Consider the following 27,461-nt stretch of genomic DNA (forward strand, 5'->3'; position numbering starts at 1 on the left):
TTTGGGAATACAAAGAAACATAAAAAAAAATTCCTTACCCTGAGAGAATTCATCTTCTGATGGGGGGACAACATGCAAACAACTGTTTATATAAAGTATACTCACACAGAGTTGAATTGGAGGTAATCTCAAAAAGAAGGAACGGATGTTGAAGGGGAATGGAAAAGACTTCTTGCAGAAAGGTGGGAATTTTAGCCAGAAGGCTGAGGAGAAGAGAGACAGCAGACAAAGTGGGCTGCGCAAAGAAGCACTTGTCATTGGCTATCAGAGTCCATGGAGGGGAATCAAGTGGGCACAGTGGAAGACCTGAGTTTAAATAGGACCCCCGATCTTTCTTAACTGGGGGATTGGGCAAGGCCTCTTTTTGCCTCAGTTTCCTCCTCTGTAACATGGAGATAATAATAGCACCTACCTCCCAGGCTTGTTCTGAGGATAAAATGAGATTTTGTTTTTATAGCCCTTTGAAAACTATGAAGCACAATGTAAAATAAGGTTGAGGACAGAGATAAGGCCTTTGGATCACTGGTGAGGAAGAATTCTGTTTCAGTTGAATGATGAGGTTAAAAAAAAAACTGCAGAGTTCAGAAGAGAAAGTGCAGGTACCAATTCTTGTTTCTGAGTTTAGCCATGAAAGGGAAGAAGGATGCAGGCTGAAAGCTAGTTCGGATGGATGACTCGAGTGAGGTCTTTTTGAGGATGGCAGAGGATGTTGCATCAGCCTGGGCCTGGGATGAAGGGGGAGCTTCCCGTGTTTAGGCAGAGGGTTCATATTCCAGGAGGGGAGTGCTCAGAGGTGGGGAAGGGCAATTGAATTGGAATGTCAATCCTAGGAAAATAGTGGGAAATGAAGGAGGGGGTTAAAGTTAGATTATGAAGGGCCTTCGCTGGGAGGCAGCATGGTGCACTGTTGGATTGGGAGTCCCTGGACCCAAGTTCTAATCCCAGGCCTGCCCCTTACTGCAGCGGGGACCACAGGCAAGTCCCATACCCTCACTAGGTCTATGCTGTTGGTGTAACTGGGGTGGGGGGCTGGCCTGGACTAGAGCAGTGAGGAGAAACCTCCATCAAATGGATGCTACCAAACCACAGAGAAGGCTCCCTTGGGCTCCTGGCCCAGATCCACCCAATCTGTGTTTTGTTGAGTCCATTTTTACTTTGTATTTCTCAGTTACATTTTAATCTGGCTCAGTAGTGTGGTGGCTGGTGGCCATGTTTGACATTCTGGATTCATCCCCGAATGCCCTGCCTAGTTCTAGGGTGGCAGCAGGGGATGGAAGGGAGAATTCATGGTGGAACAGAGGAGGAGGAAGAAGAGCTGGAAAAGGAGGCCAGTGGTATGGAGGCTGTTTTCCTAATTCTAGTGGTAGATGGCAGGGTCAGCAAGAAGAGGGACACAGAAGCATGGGGGAGACAGAGGCCCAATAACCAGTTGGAGGTAGAATTGTTAAAAGGTGGGTTATCCATATTTAAAACCACCTGACTAGGGCCTTTTGAATCAAATCAGAAGAATTAAGAAGATGCTTTGAACAAAAATGAAATAATATGTATAGGTATCAAGTGATAACATTTGTACAACCCAGTGAAATTGTTTGTCGGCTCTGGGGTGGGGGGGAAGAAAACGAATCATATAAACATGGGAAAATATTTAATATTCAACAAATGAATAAATAAATAAAGTATTTTTAAAAAAGAAGAAGATGCTTTGAAGATAAGGCTGCAAGCTATCTGAACCTTTTTATTTAGGGAACCAGTATCTTTGGCTGGGGGCAGGTTTGGACATCACTGTCTATAGCTCAGCCCAACCACCCCAGGCCACGTAACAGAGTTTACTTTGAGCCCTCAATTTGTTTTTGTCCACCCACTGGGTACAGAACCCTAGGGGTACCATAGTGCACAGAACACCAGACCTAGTGTCAGGAAGACCTGAGTTCAAATGCAGGCTCAGACACTAACTAGCTGAGTAACCCAGCAAGTCACTTTACTGCTGACTTCCTCAGTTTCCTCATCTGTAAAATGGGGATAACAGCAGTACCCATCTCCCAGAATTGTTGTGAAGCCCAAATGAGATAATAATTGTAAAGTGCTTATTTATTAGCAAAATACTTGGGATACAATAGGCACACTATAAATGCTTCTTCTCTCCCCTCTTCTCCCCAGGTGCTCTGTGAAAGATGGAAGATAGCAAAAAGAGGATGTGATTACTATGATCTAGTTGGGGGAATGAGGCCTATGAAAAATAGGATCCATGCATTTGGGAAGACCCAGCTCTGCTGTTAGTTAGCTGTGGGATCTCAGGGAAATCACATTATTTCTGAGTCTCCATTTAATACCATTTGTACAGTGCTGTAAGGTTTGCAAAGTAATTTATAGTCTCTCATTTGATTATCACAGTAATCTTGGCAGTTTCATGCTATGGCATGGCAGTTTCAATCATTTCAGTCGTGTCTGACTCTGTGACCCCTTTTGGAGTTTTCTTGGCAAAGATACTGGAGTGGTTTGCCATTTCCCAGCTCATTTTACAGATGAGGAAACTGAGGCAGATAGGGCTAAGTGTCTGATGTCACACAGCTAGTAAGTGTCTGAGATTGGATTTGAACTTAGATCTTCCTGACTCCAAACTGGCACTCTTATCAAATTGCCACACCTAACTGCCCTTTGGGTGCTGATAATTATCCCAATTTCGAGGTGAAGTGACTTGTCCAGGTTCACCCAGCCAATAAGTATCTGAGGGCAGATTTAAACTCAGATCTTCCTGACTCCAGACCTTGTGTTCTATGCACTGCTCCACTCTATGTATTAAAGTCATTTTTCATAGGTCTGTGCTTAAATTTCTTATGTAATCATTTATATTTTTTTTTGCAGAGTTCTGGATTATGGGGAAAAATTTAAATTAGGATCTTTTGTTTTGAAAAACAACCTGTTTTTTTAGACGAGAACAAATGGTTAGGAAATACATGAGTATTAAGGAAATTTTGCTTTTTTGTGTAGTTAATTCCTGGGACATTTCAGTTGCCTGTGGCTCATGATCATTATTGAATTGAAACTTGAGTTGAGGTGAATGGGAGCCAGATAATTCTAAAAAACTCTTGACTTTAAAGTCCTTACTGTTGAGAATGATAGACCCCTCTTGCCAGGGCTTTGAGCTGAACCTGACACAGTTCTAAATTTGGGTCCATCTTGTCCAATATCATTAGTTAGCTCTATGAAAACACCAGTAGGAAAGAAATCTTCAACCTCTGTGACACTATGGTTTCATCACTTGATGGTAGGGCTTGCTTATATTATAATTCATTAACTATTGGTTGTATGCCTGTTTTAAATTTAAGTTTTTTCCTTTGGAATAGTGAGAGTACATTTGTGTGTTCAGCCTTGTTAGAGTATTTGAACATTAACTTCCTTGGTTAATAAGACAATGTGTTTAAATATCAGCTCTGCTCTTTACTGCCAGTTTGATCTTGGAGAGCCTTAGATTCCTTATCTGTAAAGTAAGAGAATTGGACTGGATTACCTCTAGGGGGCTGGGCTCTTCCAGGTCTGTCCTATGATCCTGAAATCATCAGGTGAATATTTCATGAAATTAGAAATTTGCTTAACAAGCAGATTTTGATTGGGATGGGGCACTTAAAAGAGGCTTCAGGGATCTCTTTACAATATTGTTTTTATTGGTTGAAATAATATGGGAATTTTCTCATGCTTCTTTATTCCATATGCTCTTCAAGCTGTAACAACACTGAATGATATGAAGACAGTGGAATGGAATGAGGTGAACTTCCATAAGGGAGTCATGGCACCTGGATTCTTCTCTTAGCTTTGCCACCATACAGCTTTGTTGTGTTCTGGAGTGAAGCATTTAACTTCTGGCCTTTTTTTCTTAGTTGTAAATGAGGAGAACAGTGGGTTGATGGAGTAGAAGTTCTTAATTTGGAGCCAGTCACGATCTGGGTGCAGGTCCTACCTTTGCCATTTCCCAGCCCTCTGGCCACCACCATCATCTTATTCCCCCTTTCCCCAGAACCTTACACTTTGCCCCTGGGACACTAAGCTCAGACAATAGCTAACTTTTAATGAGCTTTCATCCTGTGTCATCCAGAACCAAGGTAACATATTTCTTCCTGGTCATCCTCACACCATGCCACTGCCCTTTCCTGCCAGTTTTCTATCTTCCCTTTGTGTATTGTCTTTCCTCATTAAAATGTATGCTCCTTGAGGGCAGGAACCATTTTGCATTCATGTTTTTATATCCTGGATTCTTTGCATAATGCCTGAAACATAGTAAGCAATAACTAAAGCCTTATCCATCTACTAGTCTTGTAATCACGAACAAGTCACTTAATCGTGTGTTAATTTCCTGTAGAAAATAGAATATCTATTTAAAGGTTGGGAACAGCCTGGCATATTATTAACCTAGATTTGGGGCAGATTCTGAAGAGTTTGGAGAGAGACCAGGCAAGAGCCCATGGACTAGCCATATAGCCTGTTCTGTAGAGGAAGTCAGCCCAGGAGAAATGAGAGGCTCCTAAAAATGGAATTGGATAAAAAGCGAGCTCTCCATAGTGACCAATACTGTTACTTGGGGATCTGACTTGGCAGTTTAGACGTTAGACTCATCTGCCAGAATAATGTTCTTAAAGCATGCCTTTGACCATGTCATCTTCTGCTCCAGAATCTTCTGTGGCTTCAGGATAAAATACAGCCCCACTATTTGACATGGAACCTTCATTAATAAGCAACTGCAGTCTACCTTCCATGCCTCTTCTTCTGCTTCTCATGTTCTCCATTGCAGCCAGACTGGTCTGCTTGCTATCTTGCACATCTGGAATGCCCTTTTCTTCACCTCTCTATCTTAGAATTAAGAATTTCATCTTTGGCCTAGAGAACAGGGACTGTTTTTCATTTTGTCTTTATATCCCTAGTGCCAAGCACAGTGCCTGGCACATAACTGGTGCTTAAAATGCTCTTTGGGATTGGATTTTACACGCTATGTACAAAAGATGGAACAAGGGCAGAAGGTAAATACAGGAGCATGGTATGGATCTGGGATAATATGTCAAGAATGATAAAACTCAAAATCCCCTGAAGCTGGCAAGAAAAGCCAGGAATAATAGATGTTTTTTTGTGTTTAGAGTGGTCTTTGTTTTTGTTGCTATTTGGGGGAAAGAGGATTCAAGGAAGTAGGAGTGTTTGGTTCAAAGAGGATGGTAAATGATTCTGCTAAGGCAGCAATTTGACCACTCCAACTTCAGTTACATTTTCTCAGTCTGTTGGAGCAGTCTTTAGATTGGATAGGAGGGAATAGAATTGGCTATAACAGAAAGTCGATAGCTAAGATAGGTCAAGAGATAGTAGAGGAGCATTTATCTAGCTACCTGGTTTAGGTCATGTTCCCTGGCCCAGAGGAGCTACAACCCAGGAGACAGAAATTCTATAACTGGAAGCTGTAATTTTTGGTCCTTCATCATTGCAAAAGTATAGAGAACAGGAGAAGATGGCAGAAATGGACAAGGGGAAATCTTGGTCTAATTTTCCAAACAAGGAATTTAGGCAACTCTACATACTGTATGTAGAACAGTGAACTTGACTCACATTCTTGGTAAGATCCTAGACTATTATTAGAGCAATGGTTAATGGTGATTGTAAAGGGCTAACATGGTCATTCAAGCCATGTTCATTAACCCCTTTTTTTCCCCCATGGGCTTGATTGCATCAATTAGAGCTGACCTGAACTTGTGCATAACTATTTTATAAAATTTCTTGTTTTCTTTTGGATTTGGGACTGACCGAATGGCCAGACACTCTGAGTAGTCATTAATGTCAACTTGGAAAGAAGATCTTAGGTGAAGCATCTCAGGAATTGGGGCTTGAGTATCCCACTTATGCTGTTCCACTTTTAAGGGAGTTTTTGTTCTGTTCTGGAGACTACGTTTTGGGGAAAGATCTTGTGGAAGAGCTTTATTTATGCTATTATTGGTTGAAGGAACCAGGGATGTTTGACCTGATGAAGACTTGGGGGAGGATGAAGGCAAGGGGGGGTGTGATTGATGTTTTCAAGTATACAAGGGGTTATCACGTGGAAGAGAGATTAATTGGACTTATTCTTTTTGAATCAAGAGGACTGAGCTAAGTGCTTTGGGTTATGGTTGCAAAGGGGTAATTTTAGACTATGTCAGGAAAAATAGTACCCAACAATTAGAGCTCTTTCAAAGTGGAATGGATGAGGTTTAATAAGAGACATGCTTCACTAGAAATATTGAAATAAAGGCTAGATGGCCCCAGCCAGGGATGTTGGAGAAGAGGCTCAGTACTGGTTGGCCCCTGAGATGTTAGAGGACTTGCCCTGTCCAGTCTCAGAAGGAAAGGGGGTCTGAAAAGTAGCCAGACATTCACTTTCTCAGCGGAACAGTCTTGCCAGAATGTTTATCTTCCCTGTTTTCTTTGGTGAATTCTGAGGACAGTCTTGGTCTTTGTCAGAGACGTTGGCCCTGCGGATTACTAGAAGTATTGTCATCTCTGACCCTATAGAACTGCCCCCACTTTGTCCTTGCATATATATGAAGCTAAGAATAAGAGCATGGTCCCCCTGACACCTGACTTTGCTTGGTTACACAGACAGACAGACACACACACACAAACATCCATATCAGTGAAGCATGTATATGTAACAAAAACAGGTGATGCTTGTGGACCTTGCCTGCTGTTTTTGAACTAGTTTTCAGTTTTTGTGTTTAAATTGCTCTTCTTTAAATCAGTGCTGAAATTTTATTCTCTTGCTTAGTTAGAGAAAAAGAAGTGCAGTTTAGTTAGTTAGCAAACCATGTATGAGAAGGGAAATCCCTGTATTCCAATTTTTTTTAGTTTCTCCAAATTCATGAAATCAGTTTGACCAGAAGCTAGCTTGGAAGACATAGCTTGACAGGTGAAATTCTTCAAACCTGTAATTAGAACAAGTAGGCAGGCCTAACTATTCATTATGAAGATAAAACCTTGTCCATTTGTATCCCTATTGACACCTCCTGGGGTTCTGGAGCCTTGTGGCAGCATTTCATCTGAAAGTCAGTCTGCTTTCACAATTTCTCAGTAGCTTATGGTAAGTCACAAATTCCAAATAACATTGCTGTTCTGGAGGTTAAAGCTCGGCTCTAGCTGTCCCAGCAGCCGCCTGCTGATGTCTTGGTGAAGTTTTTGTCCAAAGCTTTTCTGTGTAATGTGTGCATCTCTGACTTGTTCCTTATTTTTCTCCTCCAGTCTTTTCTGTATTACTGACTTGGGTTTATCTTTTCTTCCTTTAGAGAGTTTTGAGGTGACAGTCACCAAAGAAGGTGATAAAGGGTTCTTTCTATCCCTCTTATGAATATTAACCCACTAACTTTGGTTATGAAATGGGGAGCCAGCACTTAAACAGAAGATCCTGTCATGCTCAATTACCCCCATTTGAGTCTCCCCCTTTGTTTCTATTTTAAAATATATTGATGGAAATTGTTATGTAACCAACCCTTGGCTAGAAATATCTGGAAATCAGACATCCATTTGAACTCTGCTGGTCATACAGTAGAATTTTTAAATACTGTACTTGTCCAAGTGTCAAAAGAACTTGTATTTTTATCAATAATCTTGCTAGTAGTTGGGATTTTGGAACAGTCAAGTCATAATTTCCATATGCAGTATTTTGTGAATCCTTATGTAATCATCAAAATATTTCTTTTTTTCCCACCATGTATTAGAATGGAAACAATAGTTTTAATAATCCAGCTTGTAAGTCCACTTAGCTGTAATTAAGTACCGAGGCAGGTTTTTTTTTTTCCAGGTTTGGTAGGATGAAGTCTGAAAGAAATGGAAATCTAGTAAATCTTTCCCTCTACAAAGAGTGTTCTGTTTAAGAGAAATTGTACTATATTAGTAGATAGCTGTTGAAATGGATGCCTGAAAAGTTGGTATTTCTACCTTTTTCCTTAAAGAGTTTATTTTGGTTCCCTAATTTTAGCCAGGTACATTGCACAGGAAGACTTGGTGGTTTTGATTTTTTGGACAGAATTTCTGTAATTATGGTGCTGAACCTATAACTGAAGCTTCTTCATCTCTCAGCTTATAACTGTGCATTTTAACCTTCTGCTCTGGTCCATGTCAAATCAGCTACCGGCTATTCCCTGTAGCTTGGTGTCCATCCAAGTTGTTATCAGTGGCCTTGGCTGTTGCTTCTATGATACACTTTCACCCTGAGCTATCTTAAGTACTCCTGTGAAATGCCTGTCTACGTTTCTCTCTCTCTTTTGTATTCCTGCATGAATGGATGCAAAGTAAACAAGTTGCTTGGAAAGCCAGAGTATGCTTCTTTTTACTAAAGTTCCCAGAATTCACCCATTTTAAAGCACAGTGTTCTTGCTTTGTCCACAGACCCTCACAAACCCCTGGCTGCCAAATTGTTGTCTTTTATTTTGGGGGGGGAATGTGCAGAAGGGTAGTTGGTTGGAATTTTAACCTGTGTTCCTTTGACTCTTTAGGTGAGATATGTGGATTTAAGATTCATGGGCAAAATGTTCCCTTTGATGCTGTGGTGGTTGATAAATCCACTGGTGAGGGCATAATTCGCTCCAAAGAGAAGCTGGACTGTGAACTTCAGAAAGACTACACTTTCACCATCCAGGCCTACGACTGTGGGAAGGGACCGGATGGAGCCAATTCAAAAAAATCTCACAAGTAAGTGAATCAGAGTAGCCTGGAGGGGAGAAATGTCTGAGTGTGTGTCCGTGTACCCTGAGATAAAGTTACATTGACTTGTGAGTTGAGAGTGGGTGTGATGGGGGAGGCAGGAGTGGTTTAGGAGAAAAAGAGGACCTTTGACAGTAGAAATCCAAACACCTGAGGGTGCTGCTTCCCCACTTATTAGCACTTTCTGTGAGTATTTGTCCCCTCAAACAATTTTTGGGGTTGGGGGAGTTTATGATCCATTGGAGGGGAGGATAAAAAAGAGGGAGAGACTGACATGCATGCAAAGAGTAGAAATACAAGCTAGGAAGAGATGAAGACCACGGAGAGAGCCAGATTTAGTTGTCTAGGAAAATTTGGGGAGAGATCATTTTCACCTGGAAGGGATCAGACTTGATGAAGTCCAAGGATCAGGAAAGGCTTTAAGGGATGTATTTGAATCAAGGTAGGTCTGTGCCAACCCTGGGAGCTGACTGAGAGTGCCAACTGATAGTCCCAGAGAGTTGATAAGAAGGAAAGCTGGAAACTGTCTTCATTTGTAAAAAAAAATAAAATTGGTGAAACAACCTTTTTTGCCCATCTCATTGAGTTGTTGTGAGGATCCAAAAGAGATCCAAAAGATCCAAAAATCCAAAATTCCATCTTTTCCCCCCCTCTATTTTGGATGCATATCTTCTTGTGGGTGAAAATCATCTTATTCATGCTTAGCCTTCATAGATTAGATATCTTTGAATTCTATCTGAATTTTCTTTTTTTGGAGATTTGATTTTTCATTTGTTCCAGAAGTCTCCTTTAAACTAAATCCTCCTCTTAGTGAGATGAGATTTTCATGGTTGTTAAATTTGGGAAGGAAAGGAATAACACCAGTGGCGATTCCTTCTTCTCTCATGTGTACCTAGAGTTTAAAAGGGCAGGGCAGTTTAATTTTTGCAAAAAGGGAATGTTGATATAGGGAATGTTTGCTTTGAAAAGCCATTTGGAAAACAAATATGAGTTTTGGTTAGGTATTTGTACACCATGAGGCAGACCAAAAAGTCAGAAGGGTCTTAATTCAGGGCTGGCACCAGACAGGCCCACCAGTGATGCTGCATACTAGGGAAAGCTTAGCTTTCCCTCCTGGTGAATCATGTTGAGATAGTCCTCACACACAAAAGCAACCCTTTTTAAAGGAGCTAAAAACAAAACAAGATCTTTCCTTCCTTTTGTCATCTCTTGATTCCTTCCTTCCTCTGTCCAATCTGGGTTTGTATGTGTGTGCCCATAAAGTAGACTCTTTTCACTCTTAAAGGTTTATGATGAGAGGGCTAATCAGCTATCTTCTCTTTCTTATTTTCCCTTCTGTGTATTCTGATCTCCCTCCCACATTATTACACTTCGAAGAAAAGAACAGTTGTGTTTCTTTTTTTTTTTAACCATTTGGTTTAATCTTAGTAGTTGAGATTCCATCTTGATTTAAAAAAAAAAGACAAACCCCAAGTCCCTTATCTGACTTTTCTTTGAATGCAAAAAGAATTGAGTTGATTGCTTTGTTTTATCTTCAAGTCAGTTAAGCAAATATTTGTGCCTACTGTGTGCTGACCTAGTTACTAGGTAAATTCAGAGATGAATAAAGCCCACATTTTAAAATTTGTATGCAGTAACATATATTTAATAAAACAAGATACTGGGTTTTAGGAAAAAATGTACAAATGAGAGAAATGGTATTTTTGAAATTAGTTTAATAGAAGCTGAACAATGTGTTTTAATAAAGTGATGTTTGACATTTAAAAAAATTTTTTTCTCTTTATCAGAGCAACAGTACATATTCAGGTGAATGATGTGAATGAATATGCCCCTATATTTAAAGAAAAATCCTACAAAGCCACAGTTATTGAGGGGAAGAAATATGACAACATTTTAAAAGTGGAAGCAGTGGATGCAGACTGTTCCCCTCAGTTCAGCCAGATCTGCAGCTATGAAATTGTAACTCCAGATGTGCCCTTCATCATTGATAAGGATGGTAAGGAAACAAACAAACTGAAATGAGTTTTCTCAGTAGGACCCAGCACTTTTCCTGGCAGGTGATTCATTTCTAAGGTGCCCAGTTTCAAACAAGCCTGCAGACTGAGCAGTTTTGTAATAATGGTGTTGATCACAATTTGGGAACTCAATCAAAGCTCTTTACATTTTGTTTCAAATTTTTACACTGTACTTCTCCTATTTCTTCTTTGAAAGATGGAATTCTTCTATTCTCTCATGAGAGCCTTTTAATTTTCCAGCTTAAAAAAAAAAGCGTTTAGTGGGCTTTATTTCTCAAATTTCCATCTTTTGGCCACCACATCTAAATGAGTTCACCTTTGGGAGCTAGTTCCTGTTGCTGTATAGCCAGTATTCTCTCTTTACCTCCCATCCCTGAAATAAAAAAGCTTCAGCTTTATAGACTGACTGAGGACTGATTCCTTCACAGTTCAGCAGGGTTAAGTTCATTACAGAACTTCCTTTTTTCCACAATCACACCCTTTTGGGGGCATCAGAGAATTTTTAGGAACTTGGAGAGTTCTGAACCCAGAAGATAGTACTCGATGTACTTCTCTGTTGTGGGAGGGAGGGACTTCTCACTCAATGAAAATTTCGCTTTAGCAAGAAATACTGGCATCTTTGTATTAGAAATATTTGAATGTATATTGAATAATATCTCCTCATGTACAGATTCTTACATTTTTGTATAAATACAAAGCCAAATGTAAAGGCCATGAGAACACAGAGTGATAAAATTGCTCATGTTTCTACTTATCTACTTATCTGATCTCCTTAAGCATTTCTTAAAGGTTGCTTTGCTGTCTTATGTATGTTCAAAGTGCATGTAAATTGAATTGAAAGTTAATTATCTCAAAAATATCAGGGTTCTTAGGAGCCCATGTAGTTTTGTATCGGGGCATGGGACAACTGAAGTGAAAGGCTGAGCAGGTTTTTGTTCTGATTGTACTGTTTTCTCTCCTTTCCAGGTTATATCAAAAACACTGAGAAGTTAAGCTATGGGAAAGAGTCTCAGTATAAGCTGACAGTTACTGCATATGACTGTGGGAAGAAAAGAGCTACTGAAGATGTGTTGGTCAAGATTAGCATTAAACCTACATGCAAGCCTGGGTGGCAAGGTCTGTTTGACCCTCTCCAGCTCAGTCACTGGCTGTTTTTAATGCTTGTCTTCACCCTGAAATTTCTCCGAACAAGCCTGTAATGTGGTTTTTCTGCCCCATATCTCTCCCTCCCTCCTTCAATCTGTGCAGGATGGAACAAAAGGATTGAGTATGAGCCCGGTACTGGTTCTTTGGCTCTTTTCCCCAACATCCACTTGGAGACTTGTGATGAACCTATCACCTCCATCCAAGCAACAGTGGAGTTAGAAACCAGCCACATAGGAAAAGGCTGCGATCGGGACACCTACTCTGAGAAGTCCCTTCATCGGCTCTGCGGTAAGAGTTCCAGCAGCCGTTCCCCACTCACTCCCAGCCTCTTTCCCATCTGCCTGACGTCTTAGTCTTCATCATTTCTCACGGGAATTAGAAAATCCTGGGCAAACGAAAAGGAGGCCTAACTGGTGAACTGTATTTTGAAATTATTTTGATAATTTAGCCAGATACTTTGATGCTGCTTCTGCCTCCACCACGTCCCAGCTGTGTGGCAAATCACTTAACCTCTTTGGGGCTCAGTTTCTTTATCTGTAAAACAGGGGGAAGAGGGAAGCACCTACAAATTGAGTCAGCTACATAAAACAGTGCAGTGAGCTCTGATCTTAGAGTCAGGAAAACCTGAGAGCACATCCAGCTGGCTCAGACACTTAGAGACTCTGGGCTGAACACTTAACCCTTCTGGCCTTAGTTTCCCCATCCGCAAAATGCAGGGATTGGACTCAGTAGATTAGATCATCTAGGTAAAGCATTTGTAATGTGCTTATCGTGTCCAGCCCTATGTTTCACCCTGAGGACACCAGAACAAGGAAGCAGGCCTGGCCTGTTGAAGAGAAAAGAGTAATAGAAATATTGTGCTGCGGGACTTTGGCTTGCCTTTCTGTTGATGGTGAATATATCTCCCAACTTATTTCCGGGCGCCTCTGTGCCCCAAGATTTCTGAGACCGTGTCTAGGACTCTTTCAGGACGATGTGGCTCAACAGTCAAGAACTGGTGACGTAGGTCTCCGCCCGGCGCCTCGTGGGCTCTCCCCTTTACCTTGCTGCCTCTGCAGCCCAGGTGGGGATGCCCAGGTGGCAACCAGGCTGCATGGGGTTCCTTAGCCTTAAATCACCAGCTTGAATACATTTCCTCAAGAAAAATGTTTTTGTCTTCAACCTTATCACTCCCCTGCCTCTTCTAAGGATTTTGGAAAGGCTTTAGGGGAAAATATTTTTATTTTAAAAATACACTTCCACAATCTCTATCTTCGAAGAAAGGGGCAGCTGGAAAGCAGGCAAGGGGAGGGCACCACCAGGAAGCTGGAATGGAGGGGGAGGGGGAGGTGGCCTTGAGGGCCCTCTTAAGAGATCAGATCTGTAAACTGATATCAGAGATGTCAACTGATGTCGAAGAGGAGATTGAAGAAGAGATGGGAGGATGGGAGTCCCGGGTCGTGGTAAGAACAAGGAGGGAAGTTGGGGAGCCAGTGAGGTGTTCCTCAGAGGTGGGAGATACAGGTGGATGGAGTAGAGAGAGCCCTGTGCTGAGCCACAAGCGCAACTGGGCTGTGAGGCCACAAAGGATGGCCATCCTGGAGTCTAGGGAGGAACTCATCCCGGGTGTTAAGGGATGTGCCACGTGAGATGGCTCTAAGGGAGGGTCAAGGCAGCCAGCATTTAGGAAGCCCTTCCTGGGTGCCAGCCAGGCTCTGTCTGTGCTAGTTGCTGGATGCAGTTAGAAAGAAACACAGTCCCTGCCCTCAAGCAGTTTGCCTTTTTTCCCCCCTTAAACCCTGACCTTCTGTCTCAGAATTGATACTAAGTATGGCTTCTAAAGCAGAAGTGTGGAAAGGGCTAGGGAACGGGGGTGAAGTGACTTGCCCAGGGCCACACAGCTAGGAAGTGGCTGAGGTCTGATTTGAACTCAGGACCTCTTGTCTCTGGGCCTGGCATTTAGCCCACTGAGCCTTCTAGTGCTCCCATCCTGAAACTTGAAGATCTTTCCTCAAGGTTTTGGGAGAAAATCTGCACCCCCTTGTGCTCTTCTCTCCCTATCCCTGTGTTGGGCACTTAGTAAGGGCTTGGGAGATGAGGGCAGCTTTCCTCGGAGGTTTTCCAGAAAAAAGGAATACAGGTACTTCACCTCCTCCAAGGTTAGGACACAAAAGAGCTTCCAGCTCTGCTTTCTCCTCTGACCTTTCCTCATGGTCCTTGTTTGTCTGTTTCAGGTGCATCCTCTGGGACTGCTGAACTTCTTCCTCCTCCAAGCAGCACCCTGAACTGGACCGTGGGCCTCCCCACCGATAACGGCCACGACAGCGACCAGGTCTTTGAATTCAACGGCACCCAAGCCGTGAAGATTCCCGAGGGCGTCGTCACCGTGAACCTGAAAGAGCCCTTCATGATCTCGGTGTGGATGCGGCACGGGCCGGGGGGCAGGGACAAGGAGACGATCCTCTGCAATTCAGATAAGACAGGCGGGTATTCCTCTTTCTGTCACCTCAGACGTTTTGTGGCGCGGGAGAACAATCGTCACGTTGGCTTCTATTGGATTTGAAGGCATTCTGGGATATCTGAATAAAACCAGTACAAGCTAGTACAGGGGGCAGCTGGGGAGCCCAGTGGGCCTCGAGACAAGAAGTCCTGGGTTCAAGTGTGCTCTCAGTCACTTCCCTGCTGGGTAACCCTAGGCAAGGCCCTGCACCCCCATTGCCTAGTCCTTACCACTCTTCTGCCTTGGAACCAATTCTAAGACAAAAGGTAAGGATTTGAAAAAGATGGTGATCCTGGCAAGGACAGTCTGCTTTTTGGCACGACCTCAAATGGCCTGATGCAGTTAGACAGCCTGGGCTAGAAGCATTTCTGTCTGATCCTCTTTTAAACGTGGGTGCTTTTATATTTTCACGATATAACTTTTGGGTCCTGAGATCATCAAGCATGTGAGTAGGTGTTGACAGCAGGGCCCGATGTTAATTTTAGGTTGATACCTTTTCTATTTTAGTTTTGTTTGGCTACTTCTTCTTGGAACTGAAAATAACTTCTGTCTTCCATTTTTAAAAAAATTACATTTTTCTCAGAGGGAGTTAATAATACAAGATCATTATTCCTTAACCATCACTTGTCCACTCTAGTGACACTTTGTGGTTGTTCTTGAAGAACATTGCTTTTGCTTTTTGCTGGTTTCCCTTCTAGCACAGGAGTCTCTAATAAAGACCTGCTATATTTGCAATTAAACATTTTCTAGTTCAGAAATGTCAGGGCGCAACTGGGTAGCTCAGTGGATTGAGAGCTAGGCTTAGAGATGGGAGGTCCTGGGTTCAAATCTAACCTCAGTCACTTCCCAACTGTGTGACCCTAGACAAGTCACTTAACCCCCATTGCCTGGCCCTTACCACTCTTGTGCCTTGGAACCAATACACAGTATCCATTCTAAGATGGAAGGTGAGGGTTTTAAGGAAGGAAGGTAGGTAGGTCAAACATGTAGTCTAGGGGCAGCTTAAGTGGCTCAGTGGATAGAAAGCCAAGTCTGGAGATGGGAGGTCCTGGGTTCAAATTTTTCCTCACATACTTTTTAGCTGTCTGGGCAAATCACTTAACCCCAGTTGTCTAAACCTTACTGTTCTTCTGCTTTGGAACCTATATTTAGTATGGATTCTAAGACAGAAGGTAAAGGTTTAAAAAAATCATCAAAAACCCCCATGTGGCTTGTAGGCCATCCCATTATTAGGATTAATTAGAAGCTAAGAGCAGGGTAATTTAGCTTAGCTGCTAATTAAACCTAATGCCATGAAATTGGGAAACATTTTTTTTTCCTTAAGACCCTCACCCTTCTGCCTTAGAATCAGTACTAGGTATTGGTTCCAAGGTAGAAGAGTGGGAAGAGCTAGGCAATGGGGGTCAAGTGACTTGTCCAGGGTCACACAGCTAGGAAGTGTCTGAGGCCAGATTTGAATCTAGGACCTGCCATCTCTATCTCAATCCTCTGAGCCACCTAGCTGTCCCTGAAATTGGGAAACATTTAGCAAAGTAAATAAAAATAGAGCAGAACATAGATAATGTTAATTGTTTGGTGTCCTTAGTCAACATGCTACCTGCTGGAACAGTTGTTGTGAGGCCCATTTCTATTGCAATTTGACCCCCTTGCTGCACTGGTGCATGGCATCATTCATTCCTGCAAGAGAAATAACATTTTAAAAATCACCTTTAAGAAGTGGCTTGTTCTCTGTTTTAAACATTACATGTATTACATACTACTTAAAACTTTTTACAGATATGAACCGGCATCATTATTCTCTCTATGTACATAACTGCCGATTGGTTTTCCTCTTCCGTCAAGACCCTTCAGAAGAGAAGAATTACAAACCTGCTGAATTTCACTGGAAACTGAACCAGGTGACTGTCCATTTGCTTTTGTTCACTAACTCGTGATTAGGGTTAGTTTGTCTTCCATTCTTGTTCTGCTTTTATTTGTCTTTATTCTTCCTTGTATCTGTCCTAATTATCTCATGTTAACAGCACAGCCCCAGTCACTTCCTGCTACAGAAGGACTTCCCTCATTTCCCAGGTCGTTGGTGCTGACTCCCCTCTGCCCCTTGAAAACCTTGTCTTTCCTTATGTGTTTGTTTACTATCATCTGGACACCTCAGTAGAGGAGAATTTCTCTGTGATTCCGTCAGGATTGAGTTTTGTTGTTTTTAATTATTTTTTCCAAGTTAATGGGTGAATAATGGTATCTCATTGTTGTTTTATTTTGTGACTTGCTGATTATGATCCAGGTTGGGCATTTAAAAAAGTGATTTTTACAATTTATACTACTTCTTTTGAAAAACATGTAGTTTTTGAGCATTTCTCCATTGTGCATTGGAAGTTACCACTATGGCTCCTCCCTCTCTCCCTTTAATGGGAGTTAAGTGACTTGCCCAGGGTCACACAGCTAGGAAATGTATTTAGTCACATTTGAACCCAGGATTTCCCATCTCCATGCCTGGCTCTCTGTCCACCGATTTGCTTTTAATTATAAGACTAAAAAAGTGTTATGATAACTTTATGTATCAAAGTTATTTAAATGTAAAGAGTTACTAAACATATTTAGTTGTATCGATACCTAATATTTCTTAGTTCCTAATAAGTATTTAATATAAAAAATGTGGCCCACCAAACAGAGAGAGGAGGGAGGAGTTGAGTGGTTAGAGAACTCGCCAGTCCTAATATGGGGCTCTGGGTGCTGTTCTCCAGTGTTTATTCTTTTCTATTAAATATGTGCTCATGACCTTTGAATGTGTATCGTCCGTAGGTCAGAGCAGGGACTAGGATAGAGGGTTGAAGCCTATTCAGTGCCTTGGTCTGTGAAGTTCAAGTCTTCCTGCTGTATGTGTGGCTCCTGGGTTTGACAGAGATGGCATTAACAGGAGGAAATTGGGGACATTTAAGTGAATAAGCCTTCTTGCTGTTAAGTGGTCTGTTCACCTTGTCATTAGAGCTTTTGCCAAGACAGAGATGGAGGTGGCCCTTCTGACTTCCTAAATCAGTTAGTGAACCATATTTTAAATCCATGCTCCTTTATTATAGATTTAGATAAGAATTTAATCCAAGAGTTATTTATTGAACATCTCAGTGATGTGAATGGCATGCTGAGGGATAAAAAGGTGAATAAGGTGTTTCCTGCCTTTTCAGGAATTTATCATTTGAGAAAGAGGCAATAGGGATTTTCTTCTTTTTTTTTTAAACCCTTACCTTCCATCTTAAAATCAATACTGTGTATTGGTTCCAAGGTAGAAGAGTAATAAGGTCTAAGCAAAGAGGGATAAGTGACTTGCCCAGGGTCATACAGCTAGGAAGTGTCTGAGGCTGGATTTGAAGCCAGGACCTCCCATCTCTAGACCTGACTCTCAATCCACTGAACCACCCAGTTTCCCCCTGGAATTTGCTTTTAAAATCGAAACAAGGAGGAACTGCTATTTTTCTTCAGTGGGAAAATTTTCTTTATTATTTAAAGACACCCAAAAGCCACTTCTTCACTTGCTTTATGACAGAGGTGGAAAGCCCCTGTCCCTTGGCCTGCTTGCCCTATGACCACCAGCTTTGGCCCATATTCCCATAGATGCCTAGAGCCACTCTAAAGCCCCTCAGGACTCTGAAGTCTTTAGTAGCTGCCTCCCTAATCGGCCTCTCAGTGGGGCCGGTCCAAGTGTACGGAGATCCGTCCAGCGGTCTCTGCCCAGTTGTATAATCAAGATGAGAAGCACAATATATTCAAACCCACGTATGCAGGCTTCACACACAGTGCTCTGCCATAGTGCCGTGGTTCATTTATTACATAGGTTTTCAGGCACTAGTGCATGTGGGGTGTGTGTGCCTTCGGGGATGCCTTCCCTAGCTTTTTAGGGGTTGGAGTCTGTCTTCATCGAGCATTCCGAGGTTTTCTAAAATCATCACTCTCTATTTTTAGATTGGCAACAACCTAAAAGTAAACTCAGTAATTTAAATATTTATTTGTCCTTCAAACCTTCACCTTTTTGTCTCAGTGCCTTACCATACCTTATGCTCGGTTGGGGCTTACTCTTTATTGAATTTAATTCATTTCTTAAAGATTTGCATCTATAAACTGTGTGTCAAATGAATTAATGAACTCAAGGACTGTGTCATGATATAAACTATAAGGTACCAGGCCTTTAAACCAGAAGGACATGAATAGCAAAGAGAGTAGCATACTCTCCAATCTTTCATCTTTTTCAAATATGAAAAATAGAGCGTCTTATTAAACAGATAAATCTACATGCCACTGAAGACTAAAAGATAGCACTAAACACCTGATTAAAGATGACACATCTCACAAACACATTTACACACACATGTGAGGGGGTTGCTTATATGTAAAACAAGTTTGGAGGCAGCATAATTGTTATTAATCATATCTTAGTATAACCATAGTTTTAGCAGTCAGTCAACAAGCATATGTTAAGGAGCAGCTAGCTATATGCCAGGTACTGTACAAGGTGCTGGGAAATTGAGATAACTCCTGCTTGCAAGGAGCTTACCATTATAACCCTTAGACTTTGTGTGCCTGTTTCTAGCTCAAAACTGATTGTGTGAAGAGTCATATCCCTCTCAGAAATTTTTTCATTGGATCTCTTGGCCAGCTTGCTGTTAAGAGTTCTGCCAAAGCAATAAATGGTCTGTTCATTTTGCTCTTAGAGATAGTGAAAGGCAGGCTCATATATTGTCTTATCTTTCCTGTTACCCAGGAAGATATGCCACTTCCTTGACTGCCTGTTCTGTACTTTGAAGGAAAAAACAAATCTTTAATTTGTACTTTCTTTTTTTAAAAAACTCATCTTCTACATTAGAATTGATACTGAATATCATTTCCAAGGTGCAAGAGTGGTAAGGGCTAGGCAGTAGGGGTTAAGTGACTTACTCAGGGTCACAGCTAGGAAATGCCCAACCATTCTAAGAAGAGAGCCCTTCTATTGCCCAGTAGAAATTTATCTCGGGGGCAGCTGGATAGCTCAGTGGATTGAGAGTCAGGCCTAGAGATGGCAGATCATGAGTTCAAATCTAGCCTCAGACACTTCCCAGCTGGGTGACCCTGGACAAGTCACTTACCCCTCCATTGCCTAGCCCTTACCACTCTTCTGCCTTGGAGGCAATACACAGTATCGATTCCAAAATGGAAGGTAAGGATTTTAAAACAAAGAAAGAAATTTATCACTAATCTCTATTCTTTTCTCCTTGAATAATAGCTTCTTAATAACTTCAAAAGCTGACCTCTATTAAGTCCGCTGAAGGAGCTTGCCATCTTATACCATATTTAATTGAAATCTTAAAATGATGTTCACCACAGTCCTTTCTCCCTTATTTCTTTGTCACTTTCTTTATCTCTGTCTTTCTCTTCAACCCACCCCTGCAACTCCTCCTTGAAACTTTTATGTATATATATTATATATTATTATTATATATAACCTTCTCAAACTCTCTGGCCTATGGGATTAAAGAATGTATCGATTGGAAGCATCCTCAGTGGCTGTCCAGTCCAGCTCATACCTGAAGAGAACCCCCATGCCAGCATACCTGCCAAATGATTGTCATCAGCTTGATGACCTTTCACTGAAGGAAACCCTGCCCACTCCCTTGTGAGGCCATTCATCCCAGTCTGAGGCACTAGCTCCCATTCATCAACTTCCTGAGCTCCTGTGACTGATAAGAACACCTTTGGGGTGGGACACACACACACACACACACACACACACACACACACACACACTCACACTCACACACACTCACACTCACACTCACACTCACACACACTCACTCACACTCTAGATGGCGGGTGCCTGTACTTTACATCTCACCCTTGTCAGTGGTGCCATCTTCATGATGTTGGTCTTAGAAATCTACCTTCCTGATTGTCATTTCCTATTATCCCTTTTTTCCCTCAGCTCCACTCCTCCTAAAATCTTTATCCTCCCTGCAACTCGCAGTCCCTCTGGTTCTTTATTTTTGCAATCTGTCATTTCTTCTCATGCCTCTTTCTTCCTTTCATGGTCTTGACTGTAGTTAAACTAATTTGTCTATTTCTTCCTTCCTTCGTCCTCTCAGTCCTCATTTATTGGTCCCACCCCCACCTTTTTTGCACACCCTCTTGGGTGGCTGAATGCCTTCAATCAGATAGCAAGTATTAAATGCCTACTCTGTGCCAGACACTGGTTTGGGCACTAGGAATGAAATAGTTTACTCAGTAAGAAGTTGACATTCCATCAGGAAAGACAAGCACTTGCAAAATAAATACGGTGTCATTTTGGGACAAGGCACTGTCATCTGGGAAAAGGGGAATCCAGAAAAGCATCATGTATTTGTGAGCTATGTGTGTGTGTGGGTGCGTGAAGAGGAGTCGTGTATTCCTGTACACCTAGAAAGGTAGATTGGAACCCAGTTGGGAAGGCCTTGAAATGTCACACTCTTTTGAGTTCACACTCGAACCTAGGAGTAGTAAACATTGGGGTTTATTCAGCAGTAGGGTGACACGGCTTTGGTCTATGCTTTAGAAAGACCATTTTGGCAGGTGTGGTGGGAGGATGAGATGGGGGGAAAGAGGGAAAATGAGGCAGGGAGCCCGGAGTGGCTTAGGCTGTTGGACTAATCCAGCCAAGAAGTAAGAAAGGTTTCAAGTTAATGGCCCTGAGAATAGAGACTTGGAGGTGAGAAGATGGAGTTGCTGTTGAATCAACAAGACTTGTCAAATGATGAAATTGGTAGCGCGAGGGGGGAAATGAACCCCTGAAGGTGACTCCTGGGCTTGTAGGTCTGTAACCAGAACATTGGAGTTCACTGGGGGAAAATAAGGAGGTTCAGGAGAGGGGTATATCTGAGCAGAAAAGGTGAGTTCTGTTTTAGACATGTTGAGTTGGAACCGCCGGAGACATCCACTTTGGGCAGTTGGTGCTCCAGTGTTGTCTTTTCTCAAACTCCGTGACTAATTTCACAAGGATAGAACTGCTCGGTTAGTTTTTGTACCTTTCTCTTTGTCGTCCATATTGACATTAATAGACTTATGCCCTTAGGTGAAGGATGCGAGACCACGCCTGCAATCTTCCTTCTCTCCTTTGTCTTTCTTAGGTGTGTGATAAAGAGTGGCACCATTACGTTCTCAATGTGGAATTCCCCAGTGTGACGCTGTATGTCGATGGCGTGTCCTATGATCCCTTTCCAGTGACAGAAGATTATCCTCTTCACCCGTCCAAGATAGAAACTCAGCTGGTGGTTGGAGCCTGCTGGCAAGGTAGTGTAGACAACCCTACCATCTTCGGAATTGCATGAAGGCATTTTACTGCCATAGTGGAGAGTGGCCCATCCTAATACCAGCAGCTTTCTCTCTCATGGTTTCCTGTGACTATACCAGTAGGGCACAGGAGTTCCTTACTCTCATGGTTTGTGAGGTTTCTCTTATAAAATGATAGCCCTCCTTTCTACATCTGAGTCTCAAGGAAAACGTGCTAAAAGACATTTATAAACCCCAAATAGAGAGACATCCTCATCTCCTGTCGTCCGCAGAGCATTTTCAAGGGACAGAATCGCAACAGGGAAAGTTGTTCTATTCTAAAGCAAGTGCTAAGCTGTCCACCGCCTGTATAAGAAGCAGCTTCTGTAAACAGCAGAAGTAGTCCAGCCTGGGAGGCTTAACTATGGTGATCGCCAGGAGTTTTAGTGGATTTAGAAAAGCGATTGTGAATTTCAAGAAGACAGAAATGTGTAGAATGTCAACTTCAGATTTCATTAGTCAGCAAATGTGATCTGAATACATCTATTCTCTTTGAAGAACACTTTGGCTTGGGCTAGGAACATGAAAAAACCTAATGCCTAGATCAGGTTTGTCCAAATTTGGATTTGACTAATATTCCTAATTGTCACAAGAACTGCACAGCTGTTAATTAGAAGCAAGCGAGGCAGTTATAGCTTGTTCACAGCATTTCTTTTCAGGTGATTCACACTTTTTTGGGATTTTGGTGAGACAATTTATCAAATCTTTGAACAAAATAGAACATGAAGAAATGGAATGAAGATGTGTAGATGCTAGCATTATTTATAGTTTAAAGGGAAAAAATCACTTTCTAGTCAAGTTAACTTTCTTCAAAAACTTTCTTTAGATCCCTTCTCTAATTGTCTGTAGGTAATAAACCTTTTACTGAGAGGGGTTCTGAATAACAGAGCCCCCCCCCCAAAAAAATCCCTAAAGTGTCAGGTTTCTTCGTCCATCTGGCTGTAATGAATTTACTGGGAGTGATACCCAGAAACAAGAAGTGCTTTTTGGGGTTATCTCTCCAGGGAATGATCATTCTGCAGCCAAACACTAATTATTCGTAAACCCCTCGCCTTCTTCAACCCTTCTTCAACCCTTCTTCTCTCCCTCCTACCGTATGGTATCTTCCAGAACCCAGGAATGTTATACCATTTGTTTATTAAGCAGTTCTTGTGCTAGGCAGGGACAAAGTGAAATTGAGACCTAGTCCTTACCCTCAGAGCTCTTGCAGTCTAGGGAGGGCAAGGGCCTATACAGTTATTGCAGTTGTTTCTAAAAATAGGATTTTAAGAATTCACTTAAAACTTCTATAGCAAGGAGACACAATCTAATGCAAAGGTATATTTAAAGTTTCCAGTGGGTTTTACCAGAATTTAGAGGCTTCTTAGAATTTAAGGCAGAGGCACAACTAGGTGGCTTATTGAATTGAGAGCCACATCTGGAGATGGGAGGTCCAAGGTTCACATTTGGCCTCAGATACTTCCTAGCTTTGTGATCCTGGGCAAGTCACTTATAACCTTCCTTCTGCCTTTGAACCAATATACTGTATCAATTCTAAGATGGAAGATGAGTTTAAAAAACCAATTTAAAGCAAAGTAGGAGCAAACCCCACACCCCTCAATTCTGGGTTGTCCAAAATTGCTCCAGGGTGTCCATTATAAAGGTCAGCAGGTAGCACTGTGCTCACCCCTGGGGGTACAGAGACCAAAGGGACACAGGGACAGGGGACAGCTCGTACACGTAGAAGTCTGTGATAAGCAGTAACATTCAAGGTAATTTGGGCCAGAGACTAGCAAAGAGGGATGGGAGTGGAGCCCAACTGGGAAGAAAGCTAGAGATGCGAAAGCCTCCCTGGAATGTTTCAGGATGGGTTTCACTTGAGGGAGGTTGTTTCAGACCAATACCTCATTGAATCTGAATGTTAGGCAAAACCAGAAATAGGCAGGAGTCTACAGCTCACTAAATCACTAAAGCCTCAAGGTCAGAAATATCAAGTTTAGTCTATAAATAATGCAGACTTTAAGCAAGTGCTTCATTTCTGGGGGGAAATCATAATGTTTAAGTGTTTAAACTCCAGGTGATAAGATTTTTTAATTATGGAACTAGATCTTAGTGGAGAAATAAGGGCAGGGTGGCCAAATGAGATTAAAAAGGAGGAACCAGAAACCATCAAGAATTGTTTTTAAGGAGGCAGGTTGGTGGCTCAGGGGATTGAGAATCAGGTCCAGAGACCAGAGGTCCTGAGCTCAAATGTGACTGAAACACTTCCTAGCTGTGTGACCCTGGACAAGTCACTTAACCCACTGGCTAGCCCTTCCTGCTCTTCTGCCTTGGAACCAATACAATACACATTCTAGGATAAGAGTTTTTTTTTTTTTTTAAAGGAATTGGTTTCTATAAGCTTTAAGAAAAGCTCGCCTGCCTTCTTGGACCTGAAACTAAACATAGGGTAGAGCAGAGAGAAAGAGGAAAAAAGTGAAACCTATTCCTTCTGCCTCTGTTTTCCCCCAGCTGTGCTCAGTTCTAAGGGCTTCCCCACCCTATGCCTAAAGTGGTTTCATACCTGCCACCTGGTGGAGGGTTAGAATGACTTTGTGTTTGCTCGCTCAAGTCCCCAGCCTGGGGCCTGGGGTCGACCTGGCTCCCTAATCAGAGTGGCTAACATCTTCCAAAGGGCTTTTCCCAGGTCCTTGCTGTCCCTCTTTTATAGATGAGGAAACTGAGGCAGATCCGGGGAAAGTGATTTTTTCCCCCCGAGTCACACAATTTAGCGAGTGTCTAAGGCAGAGATTTTACTTCACGTCTTCCAGAATACAAATTGAGCAGCCCGTTCATTAAGCTGTTGAGCCCTGCCAACCTTTGTTCTTCCAGAACTTGCCCCAGATGTTAGCAGAGGGTGTATTCTGCTGGGTGTAGTCTTCTGGTCCTAGGCACCATGGAAGCTGCTCCTAATGGAGTCTCAGCTCGCTGGAGAACTTGCTCCGTGGACGGAGCAGATCACCTCTGTGACCTCTGTAAGCCACAGGTTCTTTGGCCCCTCCTGGACCCCTGGTACTTGGGGGGAGGTAAATAGAGCAATGGATCCAACATTTCACGGAGGTTTTTTTTTTAAGCTTCTGTCTTAGAGTCAATACCATGTATTGGCTCCAAGGCAGAAGAGTAGTAAGGGCTAGGCAATGGGGTCAAGTGACTTGGCCAGGGTCACACAGCTAGGAAGTGGCTGAGGTCAAATTTGAACCCAGGACCTTCCATCTCTGGGCCTGGCTCTCAATCCACTGAACCACCCTGCTGCCCCCATTTTACTGCATTTTTAAAGAAGGGGCTGGGGTGGGAGGCAGGGCTTTCCTCCCTTTGCCACGGTAGGCCACTGGTTATGGGTTATAGCTGTAATGCAGGTGTGTTAATGTTACTGACCTGCTTTTTTTCTCTTTTTGTTCCTTGTTCTAAGGGATGGCTCACTGGGTGGGAGGAGGGATATACTCAAAAAAGAAGACAATGTTGAAAAAAATCTATCAGTAAAACAATTTTCAAGGGTGCTTTGATATGGCGGGTGCTGTTGGTTTTGTCAAATGTGACAATATTAAGCTTCCCTGGACTTTCCTCTTTGGTAGTTAAGATTGAGATGAGCCCAGAATTGGGCACACATGCCTATATTTTTCCTCTTTGGAGTATGACAAAGAGGGCCTGGTGAGTAGACTTCATTCTGTTGGAAGCACTGTAGGGGATAGGCCATGTTGGGGAGGTATAGACATTGTGGGGCCACAAGAGGCTGCACGGGATAGGGGCCAGAGCCCCACACTTGTCCTGGGGGCTGGGTATGAGTCCGAGCTGCTGCTCCTTAAAATCTGGGTCAGCCTGAGCAAGTTACCACCTCTCTAAGCCTTGTTGCTAAAAGATCGTATGTGTAAACCACTTCTAAATCTTGGGGCATTTTGTCCATGCAAATTGTTCCTGATGGTGGTGTTCCAGGAGCCTCAGCCCCTGCCCATTTGGTACCCATCTGCTGATAGAATGGGAAGTTCTGTGGGCCGAGAGGGGCAGTACTTCGGCGGGGTGGGTGGGGGTGGTCGGGCTCTGGGTCTGTTGTCCAAGGCCCGGTCCTAACCCGTTGGTCCTTCTCCGCTGTCTTTGTCTTACTTTTCTACAGAGTATTCAGGAAATGAAAATGACAATGAGACTGAGGCTGAGGCAGTGACTGTGACCTCTGCAGGTTGCTGGAGTTCTCTCCTCCTGTTTTCTATCTTATTTCCCTTTAAGAGACAAGACACCAACTCATTCCACATTTGCATGAAATGTCAAAGTTGTATTTTGCCCACAGATGCCATCTGAGCTGCTTCTGGGCTTGGCTCTGCATCATGCTCACAGCTTCTCTGGCCTTTCATTTTTTGCCCTTTCACAGGTGCCCAGACTTCATTATGATCCCAGGGATGTGAGAGCAAAGGTTCATTAATACCCAGCACTAATGGTGACATCTTCCCGTTGAGCTTTATTCACATCCCATTGCATGTGGCCTTCTGAACTCCCCAAGGGCAGGTTTGGGAGATGGCCTCCTCCTCCCACAGGGCTCAGCCTTGAAATCAAGGAGCGCCTGTCCCTCCTTGTTGGGTTAAGCTCTGTTTGGGCTTCCAGGTTTTCCAGGCATGATTCATTTCTTGATGATGTTTATCCTTAGGCCCAAGTTGGGAACCTTGGAAGTGCAGGACAATTGGCCTACTCTCTCTATCCTTATCTGGAAATGAAGGATGCTTCTGGAAGACCCCTTTCTGGCTTCTGACCCATTTAGGGACATGGTCTCTTTTTACTTGGTTGGGACTTGTGGAATCTGGTCAAAGTTCCTTCTCTGATGCCTTGTCTCTGGTCTCTGTAGTTCTGCCGGTTCCTTCCTGGCACCAGCAGCACGAGTTAGATAGGCTAAGAGGCATTTGTATCAGCCACTGAAATGTAGTTGGACGGTTTATAGTAGTGTATTCACTTTCCTCTTTGTGGTTTGCCGAGGATATCCAAAAATCCATTTCATTTCTAGAGCTTACAGTCCTTTGAGGGATTTGGGGGAAGGTAAAACACAGTAAGGTGACTTGAGTACCTGACTGGAAAGTTCAGTCATCTCAAGATGAATCTGTTGCATCTTAAGCCCTTGTTCAGAAAGCTAAGGCTGCATCTTCCTTGGGGAGAGGTAAAGATGCTGCCTGGTCCTCTGAGGAAGCAGCTGAGGAGCCAGAAGGCTGTTTGTCCTCGCCTTGCCAGCTCAGGGTTCCGTACCCTTCCCTTCTTTCCCCAGGTCATGTGCATGATCATTGAGTCATTTAATGTCTTCATCGTGCTTATCCGTAACTGCAAAGCTAACAGAAATTGTTATGAACTAACTCGCATGTCACACATAATATGTCCCCCATTCAACACTTCAGTTCAAAATTGAGCGACATAGTCAAGGATGTATTAACTTCTTATTTCTTATTTCTCAAAGGGGGTGAGCTACACATGGCCCAATTTTTCCGAGGTAATCTGGCTGGCTTAATGATTCGCTCTGGGAAACTGGAAAACAAAAAGGTGATAGATTGTCTGTACACCTGCAAGGAAGGACTAGATTTGCAAGTGACTGACAGCAAAGGCATGAAGGTAAAGTGAGTCTGAGGATGCGGTCGTTTTCACCTAAATAGCCACTGGCTCCTCATCCATTAATGATGAGACCGTGGCAGGAGAGAGAGGCGGCATTGTGATTCAAAGTAAAATACATGGGTAGGAGCCTCCCTCAGCTCTGCTTCTCTTTCTGAATCTGGCTTCTGCCGAGGTTGGGAGAGGTTCTTAAATCATCCATT

General features: G+C 42.7%; 1 protein-coding gene across 4 annotated transcripts in view; it reads left to right on the forward strand.

The window, feature by feature from the left end:
- The window catches only part of CLSTN1 (calsyntenin 1), an 83,972-nt gene that overhangs the window by 51,306 nt on the left and 5,205 nt on the right, over positions 1–27,461 (forward strand). Inside the window, exons 3-12 of one of the 4 annotated variants that reach the window (XM_003341031.4) lie at positions 7,287–7,316; positions 8,496–8,691; positions 10,491–10,699; positions 11,685–11,834; positions 11,967–12,152; positions 14,078–14,326; positions 16,120–16,241; positions 21,465–21,627; positions 25,793–25,855; positions 27,110–27,261. In XM_003341031.4, the coding sequence (XP_003341079.3) occupies positions 7,287–7,316; positions 8,496–8,691; positions 10,491–10,699; positions 11,685–11,834; positions 11,967–12,152; positions 14,078–14,326; positions 16,120–16,241; positions 21,465–21,627; positions 25,793–25,855; positions 27,110–27,261 (1,520 nt within the window). The remainder of the gene's footprint in view (positions 1–7,286; positions 7,317–8,495; positions 8,692–10,490; positions 10,700–11,684; positions 11,835–11,966; positions 12,153–14,077; positions 14,327–16,119; positions 16,242–21,464; positions 21,628–25,792; positions 25,856–27,109; positions 27,262–27,461) is intronic. The other 3 variants (XM_056795816.1, XM_056795815.1, XM_056795817.1) reach the window with 3 other exon arrangements.

Source organism: Monodelphis domestica, chromosome 4 (genome assembly GCF_027887165.1).
Source record: "Monodelphis domestica isolate mMonDom1 chromosome 4, mMonDom1.pri, whole genome shotgun sequence".
Taxonomy (NCBI): domain Eukaryota; kingdom Metazoa; phylum Chordata; class Mammalia; order Didelphimorphia; family Didelphidae; genus Monodelphis; species Monodelphis domestica.